Raw genomic sequence first — 23,336 nt, 5'->3', positions numbered from 1 at the left:
CCGCGCCGTGCCCGCCGCTACCGCCCTGCCCAGGGACGGCGTCCCCCGCGCGGCTCGGCGCTTGGTAGCGCTCGGCAGCGCTCGTCCTACGTCTCCTTCGCAGCCAATCGCCGTTCGGGCCTTGCCCAATGGCCGCGCCGCCCAATCAGCGGCACAGCGGGGCGGCCAATGGGGGATCCGGACGATCGCTGTGGTAAGGTGCAGGGGGAGCTACCTGCGTATGGGGGGTGCCGGGGAAGGTACCGCAGCGCTTTCCCCGCTGCCGGCCGAGTGTCACGGTTGGCTGCCCCGCTGCCTCAGGCAGGCCCGGCTGCTGAGGGCCGGCGCCAGAGGAGCCCGAGGACGGCGGCCCTCGGCAGAGTCGGGCCTGGACGGCCGCTCCGGGGCCCAGTGGTCCCCACACGCAGCTCTCCGGCAGGCTCGGGCGGGCTCGTGTGGGCTCCTGTGGGGGCAGTCAGAAATCGCGGAGCTGATGCCCCCCCGGGGGAGTGTTCTGCGGCCTTTCCTCCTGCTCGTAATGGAACAAAAAGTCCCACTTAAACACAAAGAAAAACTTTTCTGCTGTGCAGGTGAGGGGGCCCTGGCACAGGCTGCCCAGGGAGGGTGTGGAGTCTCCTGCTCTAGTAGGTTTGAAGCCCACCTGGACGCGTTCCTGTGTGACCTGATCAAGGTGAACCCACTGTAGCAGGAGGGTTGAACTCGATGATCCTAGAGGTCCCTTCCAACTCCCACCATTCTGTGGGAAAAAGTTATCAGCAGAATCCTATAAGTACTCCAAAATGGTATGTTAAGGCTGACTGAGAGATTTTGCTGTTTGTTGATACTTGGGGAACAGAGTCAGGTAGAAGCCTAAGTTTGGAGTATGTGTAATGGTGCATTTTTCTCTGGGTGCCTCTTCCACAGCAGATGCCCAAGCTGTTTTTGCTTCATTTATCTGAAGGCAGACAAGCTTTTCTCTTTAATCTTCCTCCTATTTTATGTCAGTGCCATCAGCAGTCCTCAACAGGCTGTGGACTTCAGTTGAATCACTTAACAGTTCTACAACTCTGGGCTTACCTTTCACCCTTTTTGAGGATTTCTTCTTAGATCTGCTCTGAGTCTGCTCAGCTTCTTAGGAGCTGGTTTGCTGCTGTTCAGAGAAGTGAGTGAAAAATGCAAAATGATACCTTTTGTCTTGACTGGGATGTGTTTTCTCAAGAGAGCTTAAAGACCAGCTGAAGTGCCAGTTTTGTTCTGCTCCCCTCTTACCTGGTTATTTGCAGGCTTGTATTTCAGTCCTGGCTTTCAAGCTGCATATGGTTAAAGTTGGAGATTCCAATGGCTTTTACCAGACCAGCATCCACCAGCTCTTCCATAGCCTAACACAAAGGGCAGAAAAGTCAGCATCTGGGATGCAAGGCAGGACATTTTCTTCTTGGACTTGCATCTTTGCCATCGTGGGAAGCACAAATTCAGAGTTGCAAAGTTCTCTGAGGGAAGGGCAGGTACTGGTGCTACATTAGTGTTGCCTCACCCACGACCAACTTCTCATTCTCTGAGTTTGTGTAAATTCGCACCAAGCTGCTTGAGGATAGGAAGGATGCCACTTAGTAGTTCAGTACTGTGCAAGCACTGGCAAGCTGTGCCCCACACTGTAGGCAAGATCTCAACCTGCAGTATCTTCATTTCTGTAAAATTTATTTGAGTGATTCAGGAAGGATACAAGAACTGTGGTGAAGACAATTGTGCAGTTGTTCTGCTCGAGCAATGAACTTTTCCTACCCTCAGTGTGATCTGCAGCTCCACTGAAAGTGATTGTGGAGTTCAGTCAGATTGGGCAATCACCTAAGGCACTTGAGGAATAATGACTCAGCATGCATGTTATGAAAAGCTACTTTGTACTGTCTTATGTTTCTCCCAACTAATTTTTTGCTTTGATGAGACAATGAAAACATGGAGAACATTGGTGACAGGGGACTTGTCTCTTGCTGTGGCTGAACTTACCTCCCATGTCTGCAGAATATCTGTATTGCTGGGTATAGCCATGCCTTTGTCATCTGTGGGTAACAGCTCCTGTCCTGCCTGTCAGCAAGAGAGAAAATGCTTGAAATAATCTCTCTTGAGACATTAGCTATGGGAAAAAACAAACAGCAATATAATGAGTTAAAGCTAATGGGACATTTCTCAAGAGAACAAGCCAAGGGCATTGCAGTTACTGTACCTTGAACCCAAGAGGCCAGTGCATGAGGTAGAGATCCAGGTAATCCAGTTTCAGGTCAGTGAGAGTTTTCTGACAGGCTGCCTTCACCAGAGGTTTTCATGAAATGTGCACCACAGCTAGAGACAAAAAAACAAGGCATACTGTGACCTCCCGAGTTAAAGCTCTTGGGTGCTGTCCTGCACAGGACAGAAATGCTCCATTTTCTTTGAAAGGTGATATGGAATGAGACTGTGCTGCTGCTTTTCAGATTGGACTGGACTGTCACACTGAATGTGATATGTGCATTGGCAGAGTACATGATCAGACAGATCTGTAGGAAAATCTCCTATTGCAAAGTCAGGTTTGGGTAGGACAGAATGGCTGAGCTCATGAAAGGTTTCTGTCAGATTTGATCATTTGTACATCTCCTTTTAAAAACATACACAGGCAAAGCCAAGCAAACATAAGCCAAGCCACAAAGAGGTGGCTGTCACCAACCTTTATAAACCAAGGTAAGAAGTAACTCCAGGATGCAGCTAAACAGCCTGTTTTCCTTAGTAAGCAAGAGAAGGAGAACCCACCAAGCACACCTTCCTTGGGACATGTGCTGAGCAGATTACACTGTCCCAAGATGCCCAGAACCTGCTCTTCCTCACACGGTAGAGACACCCCTTTGGCAGGGCTGGGGACCCGCCTGCTGGAACAAGCACCAGCCACCAAGGGAGCTGATGTCTCAGAGTGTTTCTATTCTTTGCTTTTGCTTTCTGCAAGAGACAGCTTAAAATCTCAATTCGATCTGTTGGTTTTGAGTATGTCAATTGTTTCTCATCACAGAATCTTAAGGGCTGGACTTCCAAAGTTGTCATATTTAGTTTCACATGGAAAAGGCTCTTGAGTAAGTGTCATGGCTACCCCTGTCCCTCCTAATAGCACTGGTTGCTGGCAAAATGCCATAAACCTGCCTGAATGATGTAGACAAGTATTAGTATCTTCTGTACTAGAAGGTAAAGCTGCCATGGCTCTCAGTTATCTCACCATTGACTTCTCATACAAGTGTTTCAAGCACTTTTTCTCTCACGGACAGGCAGGAGAGGAACTGTTTCCTGCAGATGACAAAGACATTTCTATATCTAGCAACACAGATATTCTACAGACATGGGAGTTAAGTTCAGCCACGGTGGGAGAATCATGTCTTGTTCTCGCAATCTTTTCCATGCTTTTATTGCCTTTAGCACTCACAAAGTTCTTACTATTTATCCTATGGTATATAATCTAGCCCTTCAAAACATGGGTGCTTAGCCAAGCTGATGATTTTCAGTGGAGCTGCAGACTCCAAGTGGTTGTCTTTTTCATTCCCAAAAAGGGCACCAAGCCATAAGAAGACCATCATCAGACCCTGTTTTGTACACTGCATGCTGACTTTGATCCCTTTTGTGTTAGGCCATGGAAGAGCTAGTGGAGGCTGGTCTGGTAAAAGCCATTGGAATCTCCAACTTTAACCATGAGCAGATTGAAAGAATCTTGAACAAGCCAGGACTGAAGTACAAGCCTGCAAATAACCAGGTAAGCTGCAAAGTGAACAGCTGTCAGGGGTTACAAAGACTTTATTACAGTTGAATGAGCAGATGGATGTCATGCAGCTCCTGTATCCTGACAGGGAATGAAGTTGTACACAAATTACAAGCATAACTTCTTAACATACCTTACTTGTTCTGTTAGTAATAGCAGGTAATTGTTCACACAGCACACGCACCTATGGCACGTGCATTCACAGTTCACTCAGTCATCTAATTGGAAACAGGAGGTCTGTTTAACTGTACATGCAGAAACAGCATTATTGGCACACCAGTGGCTTCCTGGCTTCTGCCCTGAAGATTTTAAACATTTATTTAAATTGTGTATATATACATTAAAAAAATCACCTAGTCTTTGTTTGCACAGAGCAGCCACTGGCCACTTTTATGGAGTAGCTACATAACCTGCTGTAGATACTTATTTCTCCACATGGCCCTGTAAAGGTTAAGATATTTCTTACAGTTCTGAATTCAGTAGTTCTTGAAGGTTCACTAAGAGTACTAGTCTCTAGCTTCACGATCTGAAGGATACTTTAACACTTTCTCTGCATGCAGTTACCAAAATAGCAGGCTAAAAAATCTACAGATACCTATAGAACCCCTTCACACAAACTCACAAGAGAAGGGACAAGAACAAAGTAGGGACAGCAGAGCATATGTAGCATGACCTTCTAACTCAAGTCCACATTTTTAGTGAATATACAAGGCACTCAGATGTTCAGTATTTGCTAAACTACTGCTTAAAAATCTGAAGAGTTACCTCAGAACATGCTAATTCAAGGCCAAAGAAGCCAATGGCAATCCCTTTGAAAAGCTCTTTCCGCGTGGCAAAGACCCAGACATGCAAGAAGCCTCACTGTAAGAGTAGGTGCTGCACAAAGCTAACTTTCAATAATATCTTGCAAAGGCTGGCACACGAGGACAGAAATTGAAATGTGACAGAAACAGAAATGTGGAACTACACATGCACATTTATACTCTTATCTTGCAGCAACACAGCGGGCTGAGGAGGAGAGTCATCAGCTGTGAGCACTAGTGAAAAACTTTTGGCAATGTGTACTGAAGACTAATCTCCTTTCACGCGAAGTCAGCGCAGCCCCGGTCTAAAGACCGACGGTCGCTGCGTAGCCCCGCCACCAAGGCCGGGAACCAGAGCCTCCTGCAGCGACTACTCCTTGGCATCAGCTCCGGGCAGCTCGGCCGCGGCACCGCGGCCGCGTTCCCAGGCACCGCCCCCATCAGCCCCACACGCCGCGCAGGGACGGGGCGGGCCCGGCCTGGCCGCTGTTAAACGCGCTGGGTCGGCAGCCGCTGTGCTGGTGTTTGTGATTGCCCAGTGAGCCATGGCGAGCTACGTGCAGCTGAACACTGGCGCCAAGATGCCTATCCTGGGGCTGGGCACATGGAAGGTAACGGGGCTCGCAACCCTGACGTGCCCTCATGCTGGCATTGGGAGGGCGGCTGCGGCCGGCTGGGTCCAGCCTGGGCCGGACACTGGGCTGTTACCGCCCGGGCAGGACAGGTGCCCTTTGCTGGCATCGCACTAGGAGGGAGCGCGGATAGGGGCGGCCCGGGCGCTGAGGCCAGAGGGGCCCATCTTCACCGCCGGCTGTCCCAGCTGGGGTTCCCGCGGTGTTGCTGTGGCTCTGGGCACTGGGGGTCTCTCACCGCCCGCCGGCCTCTCGCAGCAGCCCGAACGCTGCGTGCTGCAGGCCTCGCTTCAGGAATGTGGGTAGCTGAGGCCCCTGTGCTGGGCGAAGCCCTCCGGGGCGGCAGCTGCCCGGGGGGCCTCAGCGAAGCGGGGTGGGAAGGTGAGGAGGCCTTGGCCAGGCCTTGGATAACGGTGCCAGTGTTGGGGCCTCATTTCTGCAACGGCACAGTGCAGCCCTGCCTGGGAGTGAGGTGGCAGGGGAACAGCTCTAGGGTGGGTTTTGGCTCTGGAGCTTATGTTCAAGAAGTGCATATGCTCAAGAATGCTGCAGGGAAAAGTGGCAGTCTCTTTGCTGTTAGCGGGTTTTGGCTTATTTTTGAGGGAACTGCTTTGGGTAAGGGGTGGCATTCTTAATTTTTTCTTGCTAGGGATAAAAAGCCTTTGATATATTTTGATTAGGAATTTCTTGGCTATTATTTTTCACAGTCCCCACCAGGGAAAGTAGCAGCTGCAGTGATGGCTGCCATTGATGCTGGATACCGTCACTTTGACTGTGCCTATGTGTATCAGAACGAAAATGAAGTTGGGGATGGACTTAAGCAAAAAATCAAGGAAGGTGTTGTAAAGCGAGAGGACCTCTTTGTTGTCAGTAAGGTATGGATGTGATGGTATAGTGTAGGGACTACCTTGTGGGACAGGGTTCATGTGCTGCACATCGGACCAATATAATCAATGCAGAAGCCGTTTATTTTAGCATTCAATCACATTATATATGTTATTACGTGATGTAATCTATTATGATTGGATAGCTCAGTCTATCACGCTCTGTTCACACACCTAATAGCAAAACAGGGAGCCCAGCTCAGTGGTGGTGGAGGGGGGTACCGCGGGCTCAGCCGGCAAGGCGGTGTGCTCAGGGATGAGCCGTTGGGGCTCCAGCAGTCGTGGCCACTGTCACTCATCCTGCGCTGCATGAGCCCTTCCCAGCCAGCATGACTCTGGGCAGCTGTTTCTGCCTCAGCACTCACCCCTGCTGTACGAACCGCTCGTGCTTTTGGTTCCCGGGCTCCTTTGCGTTGCACCGCTTGGAGAGAGCAAAGTTCACATCCCCCATAATCACAGGAAATGCCTTAGGTAACATAACCCCTTGTATTAAAGCATCTTTAACAATCCCTCTCTCTTTTTGTTCTGGTTCAGGCAAAACTGGTTCCTATTGTAGCGGTGCTGTTAAAGGTGTCGTAGGAGCTGGAGCTGCTGGAGCAGCTTCTAATCTCCATTTTTCAATACTCTCCTGTAATTGTGGCAATTTCTTATTCATTTCTTCCACCCGTTCCTCCGGAACTCCCTTAAGCTGTAACTGGAGTCAATGGAGTAGAGAGTGGTAAAGGTGGATATGACAAAGGAGTCTCTTTGCACATATCTCCGGAATAAGTAGGTGACTACAATTCAGAATCTGGAGCAGCTGATGCCCCACTTGTACTGTCAATAGTATGTCACACAATCGATTTATTAGAGTTATTCTTGTTAAGTTTTTCCTGCCCTGGTGGGACTTTGGATCAGAGGGAGATTTTAGTGCAATTGGAGGTGGAGGAGACTACTCTGTTTCTCCCAGTGGGGAAGATAACACTGGTTCCAGTGATGTGAAGGGAGCAGCAGCGATGTGGCCTCGCACTCCCTTTTTTCTCCCCAGAAGTTATAGCTGCAAAGGCATCAGCAGCAACTTTGTGTTTAGCCTTTAACTCTTGTAGAGTCTCTTTGATTAATCACTAAGTAGTAGCAAAGCACTGGTGGCTCCTGTGATCCTAGGCTCACCTCTTCCCACAGAGCACTGCCAAGCTTTTCCCAGCTGGCGAGATCAAATGCTGTAGTTGTATCAGTTATTATTCCCTTTTCCCAACTCCACAGCAACAATCGGCCTAAAGCCAGTTCATCAGATTTAAGTCCACTCTTAGAGAGTGTATGTTGGAGGAAATTTACTACTGTTTCTTCTTTACTTAATTGTGTTCCCTTCCTTCTCCCTCCCAGGCACTCACCTCTGTTTGGGTGTTATGCTGCGTAGTCTTTTTCTTCCTGAGTCGCTCCCCAGCTGTTTGCCTCCGACTCCCAGACTCAGTTTTACTGGTCTGTCTCTGGATTTTCCTGTTTTTTTTTCTCCCGCTCTCTTCTTGTTAATTAATTAGCAAGTTCAATATGAACATTTAAAATGTTAGTGGTCCCTATTTGGGTGCCATTTGTAGGGACCACCTCGTGGGATGCGATTCATGGGCTACACGTCAGACAGATATGATCAATGAAAAAGCCATTTATTTTTGCATTCAATCACATTACATATATTATTATTTTCTAAATACATGATGTAATATGATTAGATAGCTCAGTCTATCATGCTCTATTCACGTGCCTAATAGCAGAATGTGATTTATTAAGCTTAATATGTCAATATTTTATAGTAGCAATTTCTGCATTCTATTACCTAATTCCTTATCTAATTACTATTCTAAGCTTACACAGTCTCTTTCCCACGCACACACAGCTTCTTTCATATCTACATTCTAAAAGGCATCTCATCCTTGACTATTCTTTATGCCCATTGTTTACTCTCTGATAGAGCCAAAGTCTGAGGCCTGCATCTGAGCCTGTGTAGCTTACAGTTTCATATGGGCCACATGTCAGTTTTCCTTCAAGTACATTGCTACAGTGTAGGATCTCAGGAGATACATGTTCTTTCATAGTTAACCCCCTAGTTCTTTATTTTCCTAGTATGTGGTGCAGCATGGAACAATCCACAATGTTACTTAGGCCATGCATGAGTCAGGCTTCCTACTTTGCCTCAACCTCTCATGGAGAATCGTGCCGAGTATATACTGCTGATAGGTCTGATGCTTCAAACTTTCCCTGTCATGAAATTATGCTGTTCTCTTTCTTGCAATATCTGACCTCCTAGTAGTTGGTTTTAAAATCAAGTCTTGGTTAATGCCTTTTCTTTCTGTAGCACCCACTGTCAGGGGGTAATGGGCCCAAGCTGGAACATGGGAATTTCCACTTGAATGTGAGGAGAAACATCTTTCCTGGGAGGGTGAGAGAGCCCTGGCACAGGCTGCCCAGAGAGCGTGTGGAGTCTCCTTCTCTGGAGAAGACTTTTTTCCAAAACCCACCTGCATGTGTTCCTGTGTAACCTGCTGTAGGTGAACTTGCTTTAGTAGAGAGTTGGGCTAGATGAGGTCTCTTCCAACCCTTACCATTCTGTGAAAACAGACAACTGCTGCTGTTATCTGTGACAGTGTTCAGTCATTTGTGCTGCCGCTGCACATATTGCCCTCAGTATGACAGGCCCGTCTTGTTTACAGAGTGAGCCCTGTTTAAAGAGATCAGTAGGATGACTTAGTTCTGCATCACCTTCCAAAGGATGTGGGCACTCTCCTGGACAGGACAGAAGGGTTTCAAGAGGTTTAACCTAGAAAGTCATGTTGTACATTGGCTTTTTGTCTCTAGCTTTGGTGCACCTTTCATGAAAAGTCTCTGGTGGAGGGAGCCTGCCAGAAGACTCTTGCAGCCCTAAAACTGGATTACTTGGATCTCTACCTCATCCACTGGCCTGCTGGATTTAAGGTACAGTAACAGTAATGTCCTTGGCTTTGTATGTTTGGAGTGGCAGTTTTGAAGAGCTTTATGGCTTTATAGCTCAGTAATTGTTCCAGCCAGCACAGACATGTTGTGTGTCTGTTGTGTACTAGCACTGCTCCGCTGCTCAGCTTTACTGTAGCCACATAAGCTTAGCTATTTCTTAGAACCTTTGAGGTCCCTGCTTGCACAGCATCTTCAGCTCCTTTGCTCATGGAAGAGGTAGACCTTAAACTAGGGGTGGTTTTCCCTGCTGCAAGGATAAGTTACATTGCTCTCCTTTTGATCATTGCCTGTGTCTTTTCTATAAATCCAAAGCGTGTTCAAACAACCCTGATGTGGTTCCCTCTTTGTGGGATGGATGGCTGTGCTTTGCTGCCTGACAGAAATTCTTTGCTCTGCTGTTGTTGTTGTGAAGGCAATAATCACTCAAAGACGTAGAGGGTCTAAGTAATGCACGGGCAGAGACGTACAGGGGCAACGTAGTACAACCACCAGAGTTGACTCGAAGCCACCCTTCCTTTGCTAGCTACCTCCTTATATGCTGCTTCTGCCCATGAGATCACCCAGGGCCCAATTGATTAACTTGCAGCACCTGTTTCTGAAGTAGCATGCCAGCTGCATTAACTTATCCCTACCATCTTTATTCAAGCTGGCTGGTCCAAGCTACGTCTGTGCCTACAATTCCCCCCTTTTTCTTTTTTGAACCAGCCAGCCTTTAGCAACACATTTCAGAATTAAAGGTACATGAAGAAAACATAAATATTTTTACCCATGGCCATGAGTTTACAACAAAAGGTCAATAACAGCTACATCGCTGAACAATACAATACAGAAATCCATAAAGTCAAAATAAACAATCTGATATGTGTTGGTAGGAGGGACGCACACTGGCAGGAAGGGATGAGGTCTTGGTAGCTCCACTGATATTTCTTTTTCCTGATGTAATTCTGGACTTTTCTTCAGATCCATTAGCATGGTGATCTGTGAGCATTATCAATAAGATGGAAGTATCTCTTCATCTGTTGGTCATCTTAAGTTCTTTAATTCTTTTATAGCTGAAGGAATTTACAGCAGCCTAAGTGGTGCCACAGTTGCGAGGGTTTACATTTTAATAGAGTGATGGATTGAGGGTGGATCACTTGGTTCTTTCCTCAAGATTGTTTTTCCATTGGTCTTACAGTTAAGTCCTTTCTGTTGATGTGGCTTGATCCATTTTGCCGGAATCCATCGGGGACCTTGATCTGTAATGACACAAGCATAGCCTCTTCCCCACGTTAACAGATCTGCAGGTCCTTGCCACTCTCCAGTAGTGGGATTCTTATACCAAACTTTAGGTTTGTCAGTAAAATCCAAATCCCGACTCATTTGGGCAAAGTGTGTTAATGCCGGTGGTTCATTCTGGTTTGCCACAATTCTGAGATGATTCATTGTATAAAGGGCTTTCATTAGTCTGTCTTGAGGACTCACCCCCTCTTCCCCCGTTTTTTGTTTTTCTAGAAGGCCTTTTAAGGTTTGATGTGTCCTTTCAATAATGGCTTGACCGGTGGAATTTCCTGGGATACCAGTAGTATGTTTAACACCCCATAAGTTTAGAAACTTACGTGTTTTACTGGCTATGTATCCCGAGCCATTATCAGTTTTTATCTCTCTTGGAACACCAAGGACAGCAAAGCAACTCCTCCAATGTCTTATGACGTCTCGAGAACTGTCACTGGTTAAGGCTGTGGCCCAAACCATGGCTGAATAAGTATCAATAGTAACATGTATACGTTTAAATCACCCAAAAGGAGCACAGACAGTGATATCTGATTGCCACATACCTAATGGTGCCAGACCCCTGGGATTGACTCCTACTCCTAGGCCGATCTGATTCTGGCATGCAGGGCACGTGGAAACAATACCCTGAGCGTCCGATATAGTCAGGTCAAACCGCTTCGCCAACATTTTCGCACTTTGATGAAAAAAATTGTGCGATCTTCGGGCTTGAGAAAATTTGTCAATTATTGGCCCCATAGGTATCAATAAAGGAGCTGCCACTATCCTGTCAACAATTTCATTGCCAACTGATAGGCCATCTTTTAAGCCCGAATGGCTTCGAATATGTCCAATATAATAAGCAGTTTGCCGTTCATTTATCTGATGCCAGAGTCGCAGAAATAAGTTATACAGATTCTGATTAGAGATTTCTTTCAACAGCGCTCTCTCTAATCGAGTGACAGCATCAACCACATAGAGGGAATCAGAGATGATGTTTAATGGGACGTCTGACCATTTCTCAAAAGTTTTAACTACAGCCATCAGTTCCAGCAGTTGAACTGAACTGCCTGGGGAGTGGACAGTTAGATTTTGCCATTTTCCATTTTCCCACCAAACCACTCCTGCTTTGGCTTGGATCTTACTGGCGTCGGTAAAAACAGTCAGGCCTCTAACGGGTACTGCTGATCTCAACGGCCGGTCTTCCATTTGAAATTTAACAGAAAACAATTTATGGGCCGGATAATGATTATTTATAGTTCCTGGATATGACAATAAGGCCCACTGTAATTCATCAGATTGTTGCAGTGCCCAGTTCAAGAACTCATCTGTGAGAGGAACGAAAATGACGTCTGCCTCAATCCCTGCTATTTCCAGCAGACGTTTCCTGGCCTTAACTATTATTTTCGCAATTGCCTCAAGCCTCGTGGTAATTGTTTTTTGTAAATTATATGGCAAAAATATCCACTCCAAGATCCTCAATCGGTCTTTCGCTACTGAATCCCATTGCATCAAGATTGCCATTACATGCTGTTTTTGACTAATCACAGCAATGTTAATTGACAAGTCAGGATCATATCGATGACTAATTATTGACTATCTTGCTTCCTATTTTTTCTATTGCTTGGATTTGCTGCCGAGACAGTCTTCGCGCACTATCAGCCTCTACTGAGCCCTTTAACAAAGGCATTAGTGGCTCAAGATCCTCATTTGTGATACCACATGTGGTTCGTACCCATTGGATATCACCTATTAGCTTTTGAACGTCTGTTAAGTTAGCAATATCTGTTTTAATTGCCACCTTCTGAGGATAAATGCGCGCATCAGTGATATTACCTAAATATTTCCAAGAGGCGTGCATTTGTACCTTCTCTGGCGCGATCACCAACCCGGAGTTGCTTAACTGTCGGTTCACTTCTTGTAGAATGCGATGCTGGTCCAGGCCTTTCCCTGCAATCAAGATATCATCCATATAATGGTAAAATAAGACACGAGGGTATTTTTTGCGCAGAGGTGCCAGCGCCCAGGCAACATAAGTTTGACAAACAGTTGGTGAGTTCTTCATTCCCTGAGGTAAAACAGTCCATTGATATCGTTTTGCTGGCTCTTGTTTGTTAATCGATGGTACTGTAAAGGCAAACTTCTCACTGTCATCCTCATGTAAGGGAATTGTGAAAAAACAGTCCTTTAAGTCAATCACCAACAGGGGCCACTCTTTTGGAAGCATTGCAGGAGAGGGTAATCCTGGCTGTAAAGCACCCATGTCCTGCATCACTGCATTAACAGCTCTTAAATCATGTAACAGCCTCCACTTACCTGATTTTTTAGGGATAGTAAAAATTGGTGTATTCCATGGACTGGTGAATGGTTTAATATGACCCTTCTCTAGTTGTTCATTTACTAATTCATGAATGTGGGTGAGCTTTTCTTTGCTTAGCGGCCATTGATCAATCCAAGCTGGTTTATCTGTGAGCCAGGTGAACTTTAGGATTGGTCGCCCATCAATGGCCGCCATTAAAAATTTTCATTTGAGAAACGAAAGCCCATTTGGCTTAAGGCGTCTCTACCCAAAAGCCAAACTGAAGTATTCATTACATAGGGCCTAGTTTGCACACATCTATTCTCTTCGCCCTGTATACATACCGAAATCAGGTCTGTGCTAATTTTTGTCATCTGTATTCCTCCTACTCCAACAACAGGGGTGTCTAAATTCTCTAAAGGCCAGCTTTTTGGCCAATAGGATAATGGCACAATAGTAACATCTGCTCCCGTATCCAGTAATGTGTTGTACCCAACCATGTGTTCACCATTTGGATGTTGGAATACAACCGTCTGAGTGGGCTTTCCCTGTGAAAGTGGCATTGCCAGTCTTACCTCAGGTACTCCAGTGGATCCAAAACCACCGTCTCAACGCTTACGACTTCCTGCGAAAGGAACTTTAGCTCTGAAAGGAACTAATTGCGCTATTTTAGTTCCTTTAGGTATATGAACTGGTGGCTGCCAAACTTTAACCATTATTCCAATATTTCCTTCATAGTCTGCATCAATTACACCGGGGAGCACAAAAATACCCTGTTGAGAGGCCGATGACCGTCCTAAAAGTAAAGCACTTAATCCATAGCCAAGGGGTCCATTAATGTTAGAGGAGATAATTGTTACCTCTGTGTTGTGGATGGTTACATCTACTGCTGTTTCCACATCCACTCCTGCGCTTCCTGCAGTGGCTAATCTGAGGCCATCCAGGCAGCTCTTGGTGTTGAAGGGCGTTTTTGTGTCATCGCGCTCGCCCTTTTTACGCTCGTCAACCCGTTTCCCTTAGACATTGTATGTCTGGCCACTCGAGAGCAGCACTCAGTGGCTCTATGGCCAAACTTGCCACATCTGTAACAATTACCATGAAATCTGCCATTGGACCCAGATGGCCTGGCAGAGCTGTTTGTCCGTACCAATGGTCTGGACCGACATTGATTTTTCACGTGTCCTATTTTTCCACAGTTAAAGCACTTTGGCCTCCGATCTCCTTTGTGGGCTTGAACTAAAGGTTTCAATGCTGTTGCCATTGCCTCAGCTAAATGTGCTGACGATCCTACCCTAGAGCAGGCTTCTATCATGTCGACCAAAGTTGCTGTCCACGGGAGAGCCTGCAGGATCTTTTTGCAATCATGGTTAGCGTTAGCAACTGCTAAGTGTAACCCTATTTCCGCCTTTACTTCAGCCGACATGTTTGGTATACGATCCAGAGCTGCTCTTAGACAGTCTAAGGAGGTCATGAAAGGCTCATTAGGTTTTTGAATAATAGTTGTATATGAGGGAACTGGCACCCCCATATCAGGAACAATCTTAAATGCTTGACGTGCCAGTGTCTGTGTTTGCTGCAAGATAGCTTCATGCAGTCGGGCTTGTACCTGAGGATCAGCAAATGGTCCTTTACCCAGCATCATATCTGCTGTGACGACTCGCCGCGGATCTCCCTGTTGTAAGTCCATGTTTTCCACCACTGTCAGATCAACTCTTTTTTCCCCATTCAGACTCCCATAGTAATACCTGAGTGGGCTTCAGGAAAGTTTCTGCAAGCTTCCGGCAGTCAAATGGAGTCATTAACCCACTGGCGAAAATATGATCCAGTAACGTCTGAACGTATGGGTTGGACAAGCCATATTGCATTACCGCTTTCTGGCCTTCTCTTACCAATTTCCAATCTAAAGGTGCCCATTGTTGTTTTCTTTGTGCTGTTATTACTGGAAAGGCTTGTGGAATAAATTCGCCTTCGATTACTGCATCACGTATGAGGCCTCTCCATTTCTTAGCCGGATCATAGTCATCTGGCCGAGGATCTCTGAGTACCTGTGGGGATGAAACTTTAATCTTTGTTTTGGTTAATTCATTAATTCGTTCCAACAGTTGATTAGCTGTTGCTTTTGGTTTTTCTATCAGTTCCTCCAACTGGGCCAAAGTGTGTTTCATATCTTCTCCGTGTTGTATTAACTCTTCCTTTAATAATTGTCTTTGTTGATCTTCACTAGAAGTTGGGGGTGATGATGGCAGAGGAATACACTCAGGGATTGATGAGCTCAGGGGCAACGGCATATCATTTGTAAAACGTACCTTTCGTTCTCTGTTAGGTACTCCTTCAGGTATAGCAGAAGGGTGGGATGGGGCAGGATGGTGAAGGGTGGGTGGGAGGGGAGGAGAAGCAATGTGTGTATTCGGCTCCTGGAACGGTGCTCTAGGGGCTTCTGGGGGAGGTGGGCTCACATCCATGCTCTCCTCTTCCAGAGGTGGAGCCGAGGGTATTACGACATTATCCCCTCCGAAGAATCTCTGAGTATTTTCTTCTAGAGGTGGAGCCGATGGTACTATAAAGTCACCACCTCCAAAGAACCTTTTAGCATCTACAGGGAACGCAGATGGTGCAGCAGCTTCTGCTTTCATGGCAGCAGCGGCAGCACGCTCAGCTTCTAGCTGGTGTATAATGGATGATACCAATTTACACAAGCCGATAGCATTATTCAACATGTCCCCTAGGTTTTCCCAGTGTCCTTTTTCATATACTTCTTGGGGGGAAACAAAGAGACCTACTTCCTGTCCCCATCTTACAAGTCTTAGCAAAGGCTCTCTTTCATAATTGAATCCTTTTTCCGCAAGGATATGCTGGAGGGTGTCAATAGGATTTTCCTCTTTGCTTAGCATTTTTCCCATTATATCAGTTTGCTCAGATTACTTGCCTTTTCCAGCAGGAATCCAAGTGCTTTTCTGCCGAGGGTTCTTGATCCAACCAATTCAGTGAATCACGTCGGGGTCACCAAATGTTGTTGTTGTGAAGGCAATAATCACTCAAAGACGTAGAGGGTCTAAGTAATGCACATGCAGAGACGTACAGGGGCAACGTAGTACAACCACCAGAGCTGACTCAAAGCCACCCTTCCTTTGCTAGCTACCTCCTTATATGCTGCTTCTGCCCATGAGATCACCCAGGGCCCAATTGATTAACTTGCAGCACCTGTTTCTGAAGTAGCATGCCAGCTGCATTAACTTATCCCTACCATCTTTATTCAAGCTGGCTGGTCCAAGCTACGTCTGTGCCTACACTCTGCATGTTATGGAATCACAGAATGAGAGAAGGTTTCTGTCTTCTGTTTCTGTTTTTAATCCCTGAGTCCTTTAATACAGTACAGATTGAACTGACCTTTGCTGTAGGAGCCTTAGTGTTCCACAGACCTTGGATTTCAAAGGGTGAAATTTTTTAGTTCCTAACTCTTCTAGTGACTGCATGCAGAGGAACTAATGTCTCAGTTTGAATATTTCTAAGCTTAATCTTTCTCTTAGACTCTTCTGTCTACTTGTTTCTGAGATCAGCTGGCTTTCTTGGCATCTATGTTTTTAAAGTTAGTTTCATATGGATAGAACTGTGAAAGTGTGTTTTGTTGTAATAATGTATCAGTAGAAAACAATTGGGTTTGAATCAAGTTGATACCTGGTTTGTAGTCCTAATTTTGACAAGAGACTGTTTTCCCATTCCCTGTCCCAGCCACTTAAACAATGACTGTCTCCATGAAAGACCCCTCAGCAGATCTGGTCCAGTATGGACTGAACATGTTCTGTGTTTTTATTACACACTTTCATTAAAATTTCTTGTATCCATGTAGGAACTGTGTATTTTGTAATAGGAAAATAGACTTGTAAGCCAGCTATCATGCTACAGGTGGAGTGTTATGTTTCACCAAAGGTGTTTTGATGAGGCAGGGAAGACACTCTCTAGCAGAAGTACCTGTCTTTATTTGGATAATGGGTGCCCTAGTCCAGTGTGAAACAAAAGAAAAGGCTGAAGAATGTAGATAATTAGAACTGGTACTAGTTCTTCTGTAGAAAGTCAGTATTAGTATGTAGTGCAGTAGGAGTTTGTAGTATCATGGTCTTCAGCTGGTGTTCACCTAACTTCCCCCACAAGGAGTGTTTCAGGTATTTTTTTTTTTGTCTGACAGGCAGGAGAGGAGCTGTTTCCTACAGATGACAAAGGTGTGGCTATATCCAGCAACACAGATATTCTACAGACATGGGAGGTAAGTTCAGACAGCAGGAGCACCTGTTCTTAGTAGTCCCTTCTGTATCTTTGTTACTTTCAACAACCTAAATTGTCTCCTGTATCTAGAAGTACTTGGAAGGACTCACAGGTACAATAATGAATCACTGGGTATGATTATTTTCCACTTCTAACTTGCTGTGAATTTCCCCAATGTCAAAGAGTGAGTCTTTGAGATTTAGTGAAATGGGAAACATGACATAAGTGTTCTAGTGCTCTGGGTTTGTTCCTCAAATGCTGACATTCTAACCCCTTCTTTTGTGCTTCTCATGAAGGAAATCAGCCCCATCAGGCAGAATGTGTTCTTCAGGCCCTGTTACACTGACTAGATGCTGACATTGTGTTTCTTTCAGGGCATGGAAGAGCTGGTGGATGCTGGTCTGGTAAAAGCTGTTGGTATCTCCAACTTTAACCATGAGCAGATTGAAAGAATCTTGAACAAGCCAGGGCTGAAATACAAGCCTGCAACTAACCAGGTAAGCTGCACAGGGAGGGCAGGTGACTGATTGAGTGCTGGTGTTTTATTAGTTTGTTTATTTAATAGTTACTAAGATCTTATTCTGCAGTAAGGTTATAGAAAGAGTGGCACAGACAAGGCATGTTTTCTCAGTCCCACCCTTTAACTACTTCTGGATGCTCAAGGTGCTGTTTTTTATGGGCTTTGTGCACTACTGCTTAGAAATCTGTCAAGGAGCAGCTCCAGAATCCCTCTGTGGGGAAGTGATGGGGGCAGAGGGAACCCAGATGGGCTTTTAAAGCTTCCTTGAAGCAGAGTAAAACTTTGTGTGTGTGTATATGAGGACCTAACAGAATGGGATGATCTTTTTCCAACTTCCCATTGTGATGACTGGGAGAACTGAACAGAAACATGCTTTATGGAGTAATTACAGACTTAAAGCTTAGGAGAAAATAGGGTTGCAAGGTTGGTGTGGAGTAGAAGTCTTCAGGTATAAAAGCTGAATAAAAGCTTAGGAAAAGTCATGTGGCAGGATACCTTGGGAAATAATCTGTTGTAATTTGCTGTGAGGTCAGGTGAGGTTGCCCAGAGCTTCATCTGCTCAGAAAACCTGTGAGGATGGGGACTGCACAGCCTCTCTAGTGTGTTCCACTGCCTGACATCCTGCTTTCGGTGTATTGGTTTTTGTCCTCCTACCATGCAGTGCTGAAGAGCTTGGCTTGTCTTTGCATGAGCTTCTTTTAGGTATTGAAAAGCAGCTATTGGGAGACCTGAAGCCTTCCTTCTCCAAGCTGAGCAAGCTCAGCTCCCTCCGTTGTTCCCCATACAGCACAATCCTGGTGGCCTTCTGCTGAATTCATGACAATCTGTCAATCTTTCTTCTACTGAGGGGGCTGGGAAGGGAGAGCACTGGGCATGGTGTTATAAAGGTGGTCTGGCAAGTGCTGAGTAGAGGCAGCTGATCGCTTGCTGCAATTTATGGGCTGTGCCATTGCCAGGGCTCACTGCTGGGCTTCAGGTTCAGCTCAGCCTACTGTGGCCCTCAGGTCATTTCTAGCATGGTTACTTTGCATGTAGTCAGGCACCAGGCTGTGATGTTGCCACAGGCTTTGCCTTCCCAGGTGCGGGGCTTTGTGCAGCCTTGCTGAATTTCATGGGGTTTTAGTGCTTCCTGCCACTGAAGTGGCAGCCCTGCCCTTGTGTGTATTAACTGTTCCTCCTCAGGTTTGGTGTCCCCTGGGAGCTTGCCAAGATTATAGCTTGGTGGGAGTTGCTGAAGAGGACAAGTCTTGTGGCGGTCTGTCTAGATATGTTTTTGATTGCTGTGGTATTTGAAGGATTGCAGTCTCAGTTATTGCTGCCTAATTCCAAGAACTGGTTCATTAGCTGTGGTAGTTGGAGCCTGTGTACTGAAAAGAGACTTAAACCTCTTTGTCAGAAAGCCAATAGGATTGTTCTCTGTAAGTCTGTTCAACATAAAACTGAAAGATTGTGACAAGTGCAAAATTTATCATTTTCTACTGTATGTTTTCCTTGTCAGTCTCAATGTGCTTGTAGAATTGCTTAGTAAAAGTGTTTTGATACCTGTCAAGGTCTGCCACACCTCATTGCCACTGTAGCTGTAGTTGGTAATTGCCCTTGTATCTTGCACAGAGGTCACGGACCTTTTGTCTCTTTAACACTTCCAAATGTTCTCAAGCTGCTAGTTTTCCTACAAAGATCAGAGCAACTTGTCTTCTTTGGTAGCTGTCCTTTGAAACGTGCTCCTTCTGAAGAAATGCTTGCAATCCTGAAAGCTGCTGTTGTTATCACTTACCAGTTGGCCTAATGATGACAGTGCTTCCTGCAAACACTTTCTCTGTGTTGATATTTTGTGTAATCCAGTAATTCCCTGTATTTGTTGTCATTCCTGTTCTTAACTTGAATGGAATCAGTATAGGTAAGAATGTCTGCCGTGCTTATATTACATAAATTCTACGTATTGACTAGTTGGGGAAAATAACCAGATGATCTGTTACTCTCTTAGGTGTGTTTCTGGAGCTGCTGAAGCATAATAAGTACATACAACTCAGTTTTTGGAACAAGTTATATCTCACTGTTTAGTATTCCAGCATGTCCCAGAAGGGAAACAGCCATGCAGGCTTCTGATAGCAGCAAGCAGCTAGAGCCACTGATAAAGCACTCGGGGCTGTAAACTGATCAAATGTTTTCCACTCTCTGTGCCTGACAGTAGCACGAGTTCCTGTTGCATAACACAGATCTGTGCATTGGCTTGCAAGGATACTGGTCCTTGGTTAAAGAGTCTGTGTTCTGTTCTGTAGATATTACTATGCGAGTTTATAGTGTGTACATGGGTCTATAAGTCTTTAATGGACAGTAAGCTAAAGGTCTAAAATCTGTGGGAGTTTACTGTTCACACTGTTTGCAGGCTGGAGATGCTCAGTGTAAGTATTGATTGTGGTTATGAATACAACTTGGACCAGCCAGACACTTCCTCAATTTGAATAAAGATGGCAGGGACAAGTTGATGCAGCTGGCAAACTGCTTCCACTTATCAGAAACAGGTGCTGCAGGTTAATGAGTTGAGCCCTGGGTGATCACGTGGGTGGAAGCTGCATATAAGGAAGTAGCTGGCAAATGAAGTGTGGCCTCGATTTGACCTTGCTGGTTGCACTGTGTTGCTTGTGTGCATCTTCGTACGTACATTTCCTACGTCTTTAAATGAGCATCACAACAATTGATGTAAAGCAAATAAAGCAATGCTGATGTTGAAGTGAATATGGTAGTTATAAAAAAACCTCCATATTTAATTAGGGATGAAAGGAACTTTGTGTTTCCATCCTGTTAAGATTTTACAGTTCTCTTGTGAGTCCCTTTTACTGAACTCTCTTATTTAAGTAATTATGTAGCTGCTCATCCCATATGTCGGAGGTTATATGATTCAGCAAAGTTTTAAGGACACAGTCCTTGGGCCCTTCACTGCAAAGAGAAATACTACAAATAGTAGAAAAAGTGTGGGGACGTACAGAAAGCAAAGGCTGTGTAATACTCAATAGAAACTACAAATCTAAGGTTGTTTTCTTTGTTAATTTAATTAGGAGCTAACCCCAGGAACATATTAAAGCAATGAAACCACTGTCAATCTTTGTTTTCTTATGTTGGCAGATTGAATGTCATCCATACCTTACCCAGGAGAAGCTGATCAAGTACTGTCAATCCAAAGGGATTGCTGTGACAGCATACAGTCCCCTTGGCTCTCCTGACAGACCATGGTAAGATTGCTTTGTGCTTTGGAAGGGAGCTGGCATGGAGTATGCTTCAAGCACTGAAGACAGTAAGTGCATCATTAGTTGTTCATTCAGATACAGAACTCAACTAGAGTAGATCCATGGAGGTTTCTTGTTACTGTTTTCTTGTCTCTGTGCAGGGCTAAGCCAGAGGATCCTTCCCTTCTGGATGACCCCAGGATCAAAGAGATTGCAGCCAAGCACAACAAAACCCCAGCACAGGTATGTTAGTGCTGGACACTGGGTGCCCCTTCCTGTACCACAGGACAGCTCATGACAGTGCAGAGGACAGACTGGCTCCTCATTCCCTGTCACCTGTGGTGCTCTCCTCTGGTGTTACACAGCAGGGCAGGTTTGTTTACCATGTGGCCTGCAGTGCTTTCCAGGGCACTGTGATCATTGGCAGCAAACATTCTCTTGACCCATCTTCAGGTGCTGTAATGTTTCAGTTTCCCATCTCAAGTCTTATTTCAGAGAAGTCAGACATTGTATAGCCTGCTAAAGCCTAAGTGGGAAGGAAAGGAACTGAGTATCATTAAACTGGATGGGAAAGGAGAAGAGTCCTATGTGGGGTTGCAACTTTGCTATTTGGGCTTCAGCAAGTGCTGCTTAGAGTTCAGGTTTAATTGAAATGCAGCTCTACAGAAGTGGGTTAATTCTGCTGAACTACACAGTTTACAGCAAGCAACTGTTGGAACAGACTCTGTTTGTTGTAGAACACAAGCCATCCTCTCTCTGACTCAGTGATATGGCTCTTGTAGGTTCTCATTCGTTTCCACATCCAGAGAAATGTGATTGTGATTCCCAAGTCTGTCACGCCACAGCGCATTGTGGAGAACTTCAAGGTGAGTTGCCTGGAGTGAGCTGGGCGCATGGCATGTTCAGGGCTGGCACAGCTTGCCCTTGCACAGCAAGCAGTGATCCTCCCTCACCGTTCCTAAAGCCTCCTCATGAAAGGGGACTGCCAGCTGGAGTTGGGGGGAGAGAAGGAGGTGAGCAGGAAGAGGGAGGAATGAAAAAAATCTCAAGCTGCAGTTACTTTGTTGACTCACAATTGACTGAGGGCCCAACTCAAGATTACAGTTGGAGAGCCAGAGTGAACAAAGCTTTTAGAAACATTATGCTGATAAACTTAGCAGTCATGTTGTTTGCATTCTATTGTTTGTCATGTGAGTGAGTAATGTGACAGCTTGCTTGGGGCCCAAGTACAGTGGCACACCACAAAGTGCTTCCTTGGCTTTAAGAAAAGAGCCCTGGTGTCCATAAACCACTTCATTCAGTGGTGCTTGACTGAAACCGGTCTTAGAATTCTGGAAGATTCTTAGTTACCATAGGTGGAATTTGTCTTACAGGTGTTCTGTTGGAGTAGGACAGAAAGATCCATCTTTCACAAAGGGAGGATGGAAGCATTTTGCATTACTAAGTGATCTGCAGGTTTCTTAGAACAACTGGCATGACTAACTGCAGCCTGAGATTTCTTTCATTCCTCTCCTTGCTCAGCTGGCAGCTGTGGAAATTGAGAGCCCTCCTTGTGCTCTTTCTCCTTTATGAAGCAGTAGTTTCTTTTACCAAGCAGCCCCTACCCTATGGACTGCACTCCCACACTGTATATTTGTTCTTGAATTTTGATTTTATTTTTGCTTTCAGACTCTGCTTTGTTCAAAGAGATGATTTCCTGCTGTTTCTCTTGCTAGGTGTTTGACTTTGAGTTGACTAAGGAGGAGATGGCAACTATTCTCAGCTTTAATAGAAACTGGAGAATCTGTACAATCATCTCGTAAGTGATAGTGGGTTTTTTCAAGCTGTTACCAGTGAGTCAGTTTGGCATTTGAAGTGATAGATACTAGTCTTGGTTGAAACTCAGGATATGCAAACTCAATTTTCAAAGGGGCCATTCTCAAAACAACTTTTCTGAGTAAGATATTAAATGTCTGTGTCATGAAGCAAGTCGTGATGAGCATAAAGCAGATTTCATGTTTGCTTTCAGTTCAGTCTCAAAGAAATGTTTTGTAGCTGGAAGTACAGTGGATACAGTTCAGCACCTTCCTTGGTGGCTCTTTGCAGTAGTTACAGCTGTTCATAGTATCTTTCAGACAGGAGGTAATCTTTCCTCTTTCATTCCTTCAGGTCCAAAACTCACAAGGAGTACCCTTTCCATGCAGAATACTGAAGATGGTTTCCTGCCTTTCTTCAGGCTTCAGATACACTCTGCTGTTGCCTATGAGTTGTCTGTGTTGCTTTCTCGCTGCACCAGACACCCACCTTTTTCCTTTGTTTTCCCCTCACAAAGCTGCAGTAGATATACTTGGTGATTTTGGTTTATGTTTTTGAGGAAGAAGGAAATGCCAAGGGATTATGAAGGGCTTGCTGTGTGGACTTGGTAGATTGTCTTTGCCAAACTGCATGTCTGCAGTTGGTAAGCAGAAAACACGGAGAAAGTTTGAACAAGCTGTCACTTTTCTTTTGGAATGCTGAATTGGAGGTAGTGATCCTGTCTGGAAGGACCAGGATACTGGGAGATTTTTGCATAACTGATGAGGTTTGCTTTTTTCTGTTCACTTTTGGGTTTGGCTTTCTTTTTTTGTAACACTCCATGCTTTTTCTCTAATTGCAAGTACAAGTTGCTGTCCAAGTACAAGAGTTTCCACATGGGTGGTTCTTTAGAACTTGCATAGGTCCTCGTTGGTGATGTAAAAGCTGGTTTTGCCTTTAATAAAGTAGCTTAATTAC

The 23,336-nt window shown here is 45.3% G+C and overlaps 1 protein-coding gene across 3 annotated transcripts; it reads left to right on the top strand.

Annotated features, from left to right (window-relative positions):
- Nucleotides 1-126: 126 nt before the first annotated feature.
- On the top strand, nt 127-23,336 carry LOC133627007 (aldo-keto reductase family 1 member B1-like). 3 transcript variants are annotated; one of them, XM_062009619.1, is made up of 11 exons: nt 127-193; nt 4,745-5,162; nt 5,891-6,058; nt 8,897-9,013; nt 16,765-16,842; nt 17,216-17,338; nt 20,485-20,591; nt 20,747-20,828; nt 21,368-21,451; nt 22,301-22,383; nt 22,734-23,336. In XM_062009619.1, exons 2-11 carry the CDS (start codon nt 5,097-5,099, stop codon nt 22,774-22,776), a joined length of 951 nt encoding a protein of 316 aa, XP_061865603.1. In that variant the 5' UTR covers nt 127-193; nt 4,745-5,096; the 3' UTR covers nt 22,777-23,336. The 3 variants fall into 3 exon arrangements, with proteins under 3 accessions (XP_061865603.1, XP_061865621.1, XP_061865612.1); XM_062009637.1 differs by lacking the exons at nt 4,745-5,162; nt 5,891-6,058 and having other exon boundaries at nt 151-193; XM_062009628.1 differs by lacking the exons at nt 127-193; nt 5,891-6,058 and having other exon boundaries at nt 4,788-5,162.

This window comes from Colius striatus, chromosome 1, assembly GCF_028858725.1.
Source record: "Colius striatus isolate bColStr4 chromosome 1, bColStr4.1.hap1, whole genome shotgun sequence".
Taxonomy (NCBI): domain Eukaryota; kingdom Metazoa; phylum Chordata; class Aves; order Coliiformes; family Coliidae; genus Colius; species Colius striatus.
Note: the sequence above shows the minus strand (reverse complement) of the source record. Positions and strands in the feature narration are given on the sequence as shown.

Excerpts from the sequence above, each read along its gene's own strand:
- LOC133627007 (XM_062009619.1), top strand. The coding sequence starts at position 5,097 with ATGGCGAGCTACGTGCAGCTGAACACTGGCGCCAAGATGCCTATCCTG. Across the intron at positions 9,014-16,764 it reads ACTGGCCTGCTGGATTTAAG|GCAGGAGAGGAGCTGTTTCC; the intron begins GTACAGTAACAG and ends TTTGTCTGACAG. Across the intron at positions 17,339-20,484 it reads ACAAGCCTGCAACTAACCAG|ATTGAATGTCATCCATACCT; the intron begins GTAAGCTGCACA and ends TTATGTTGGCAG.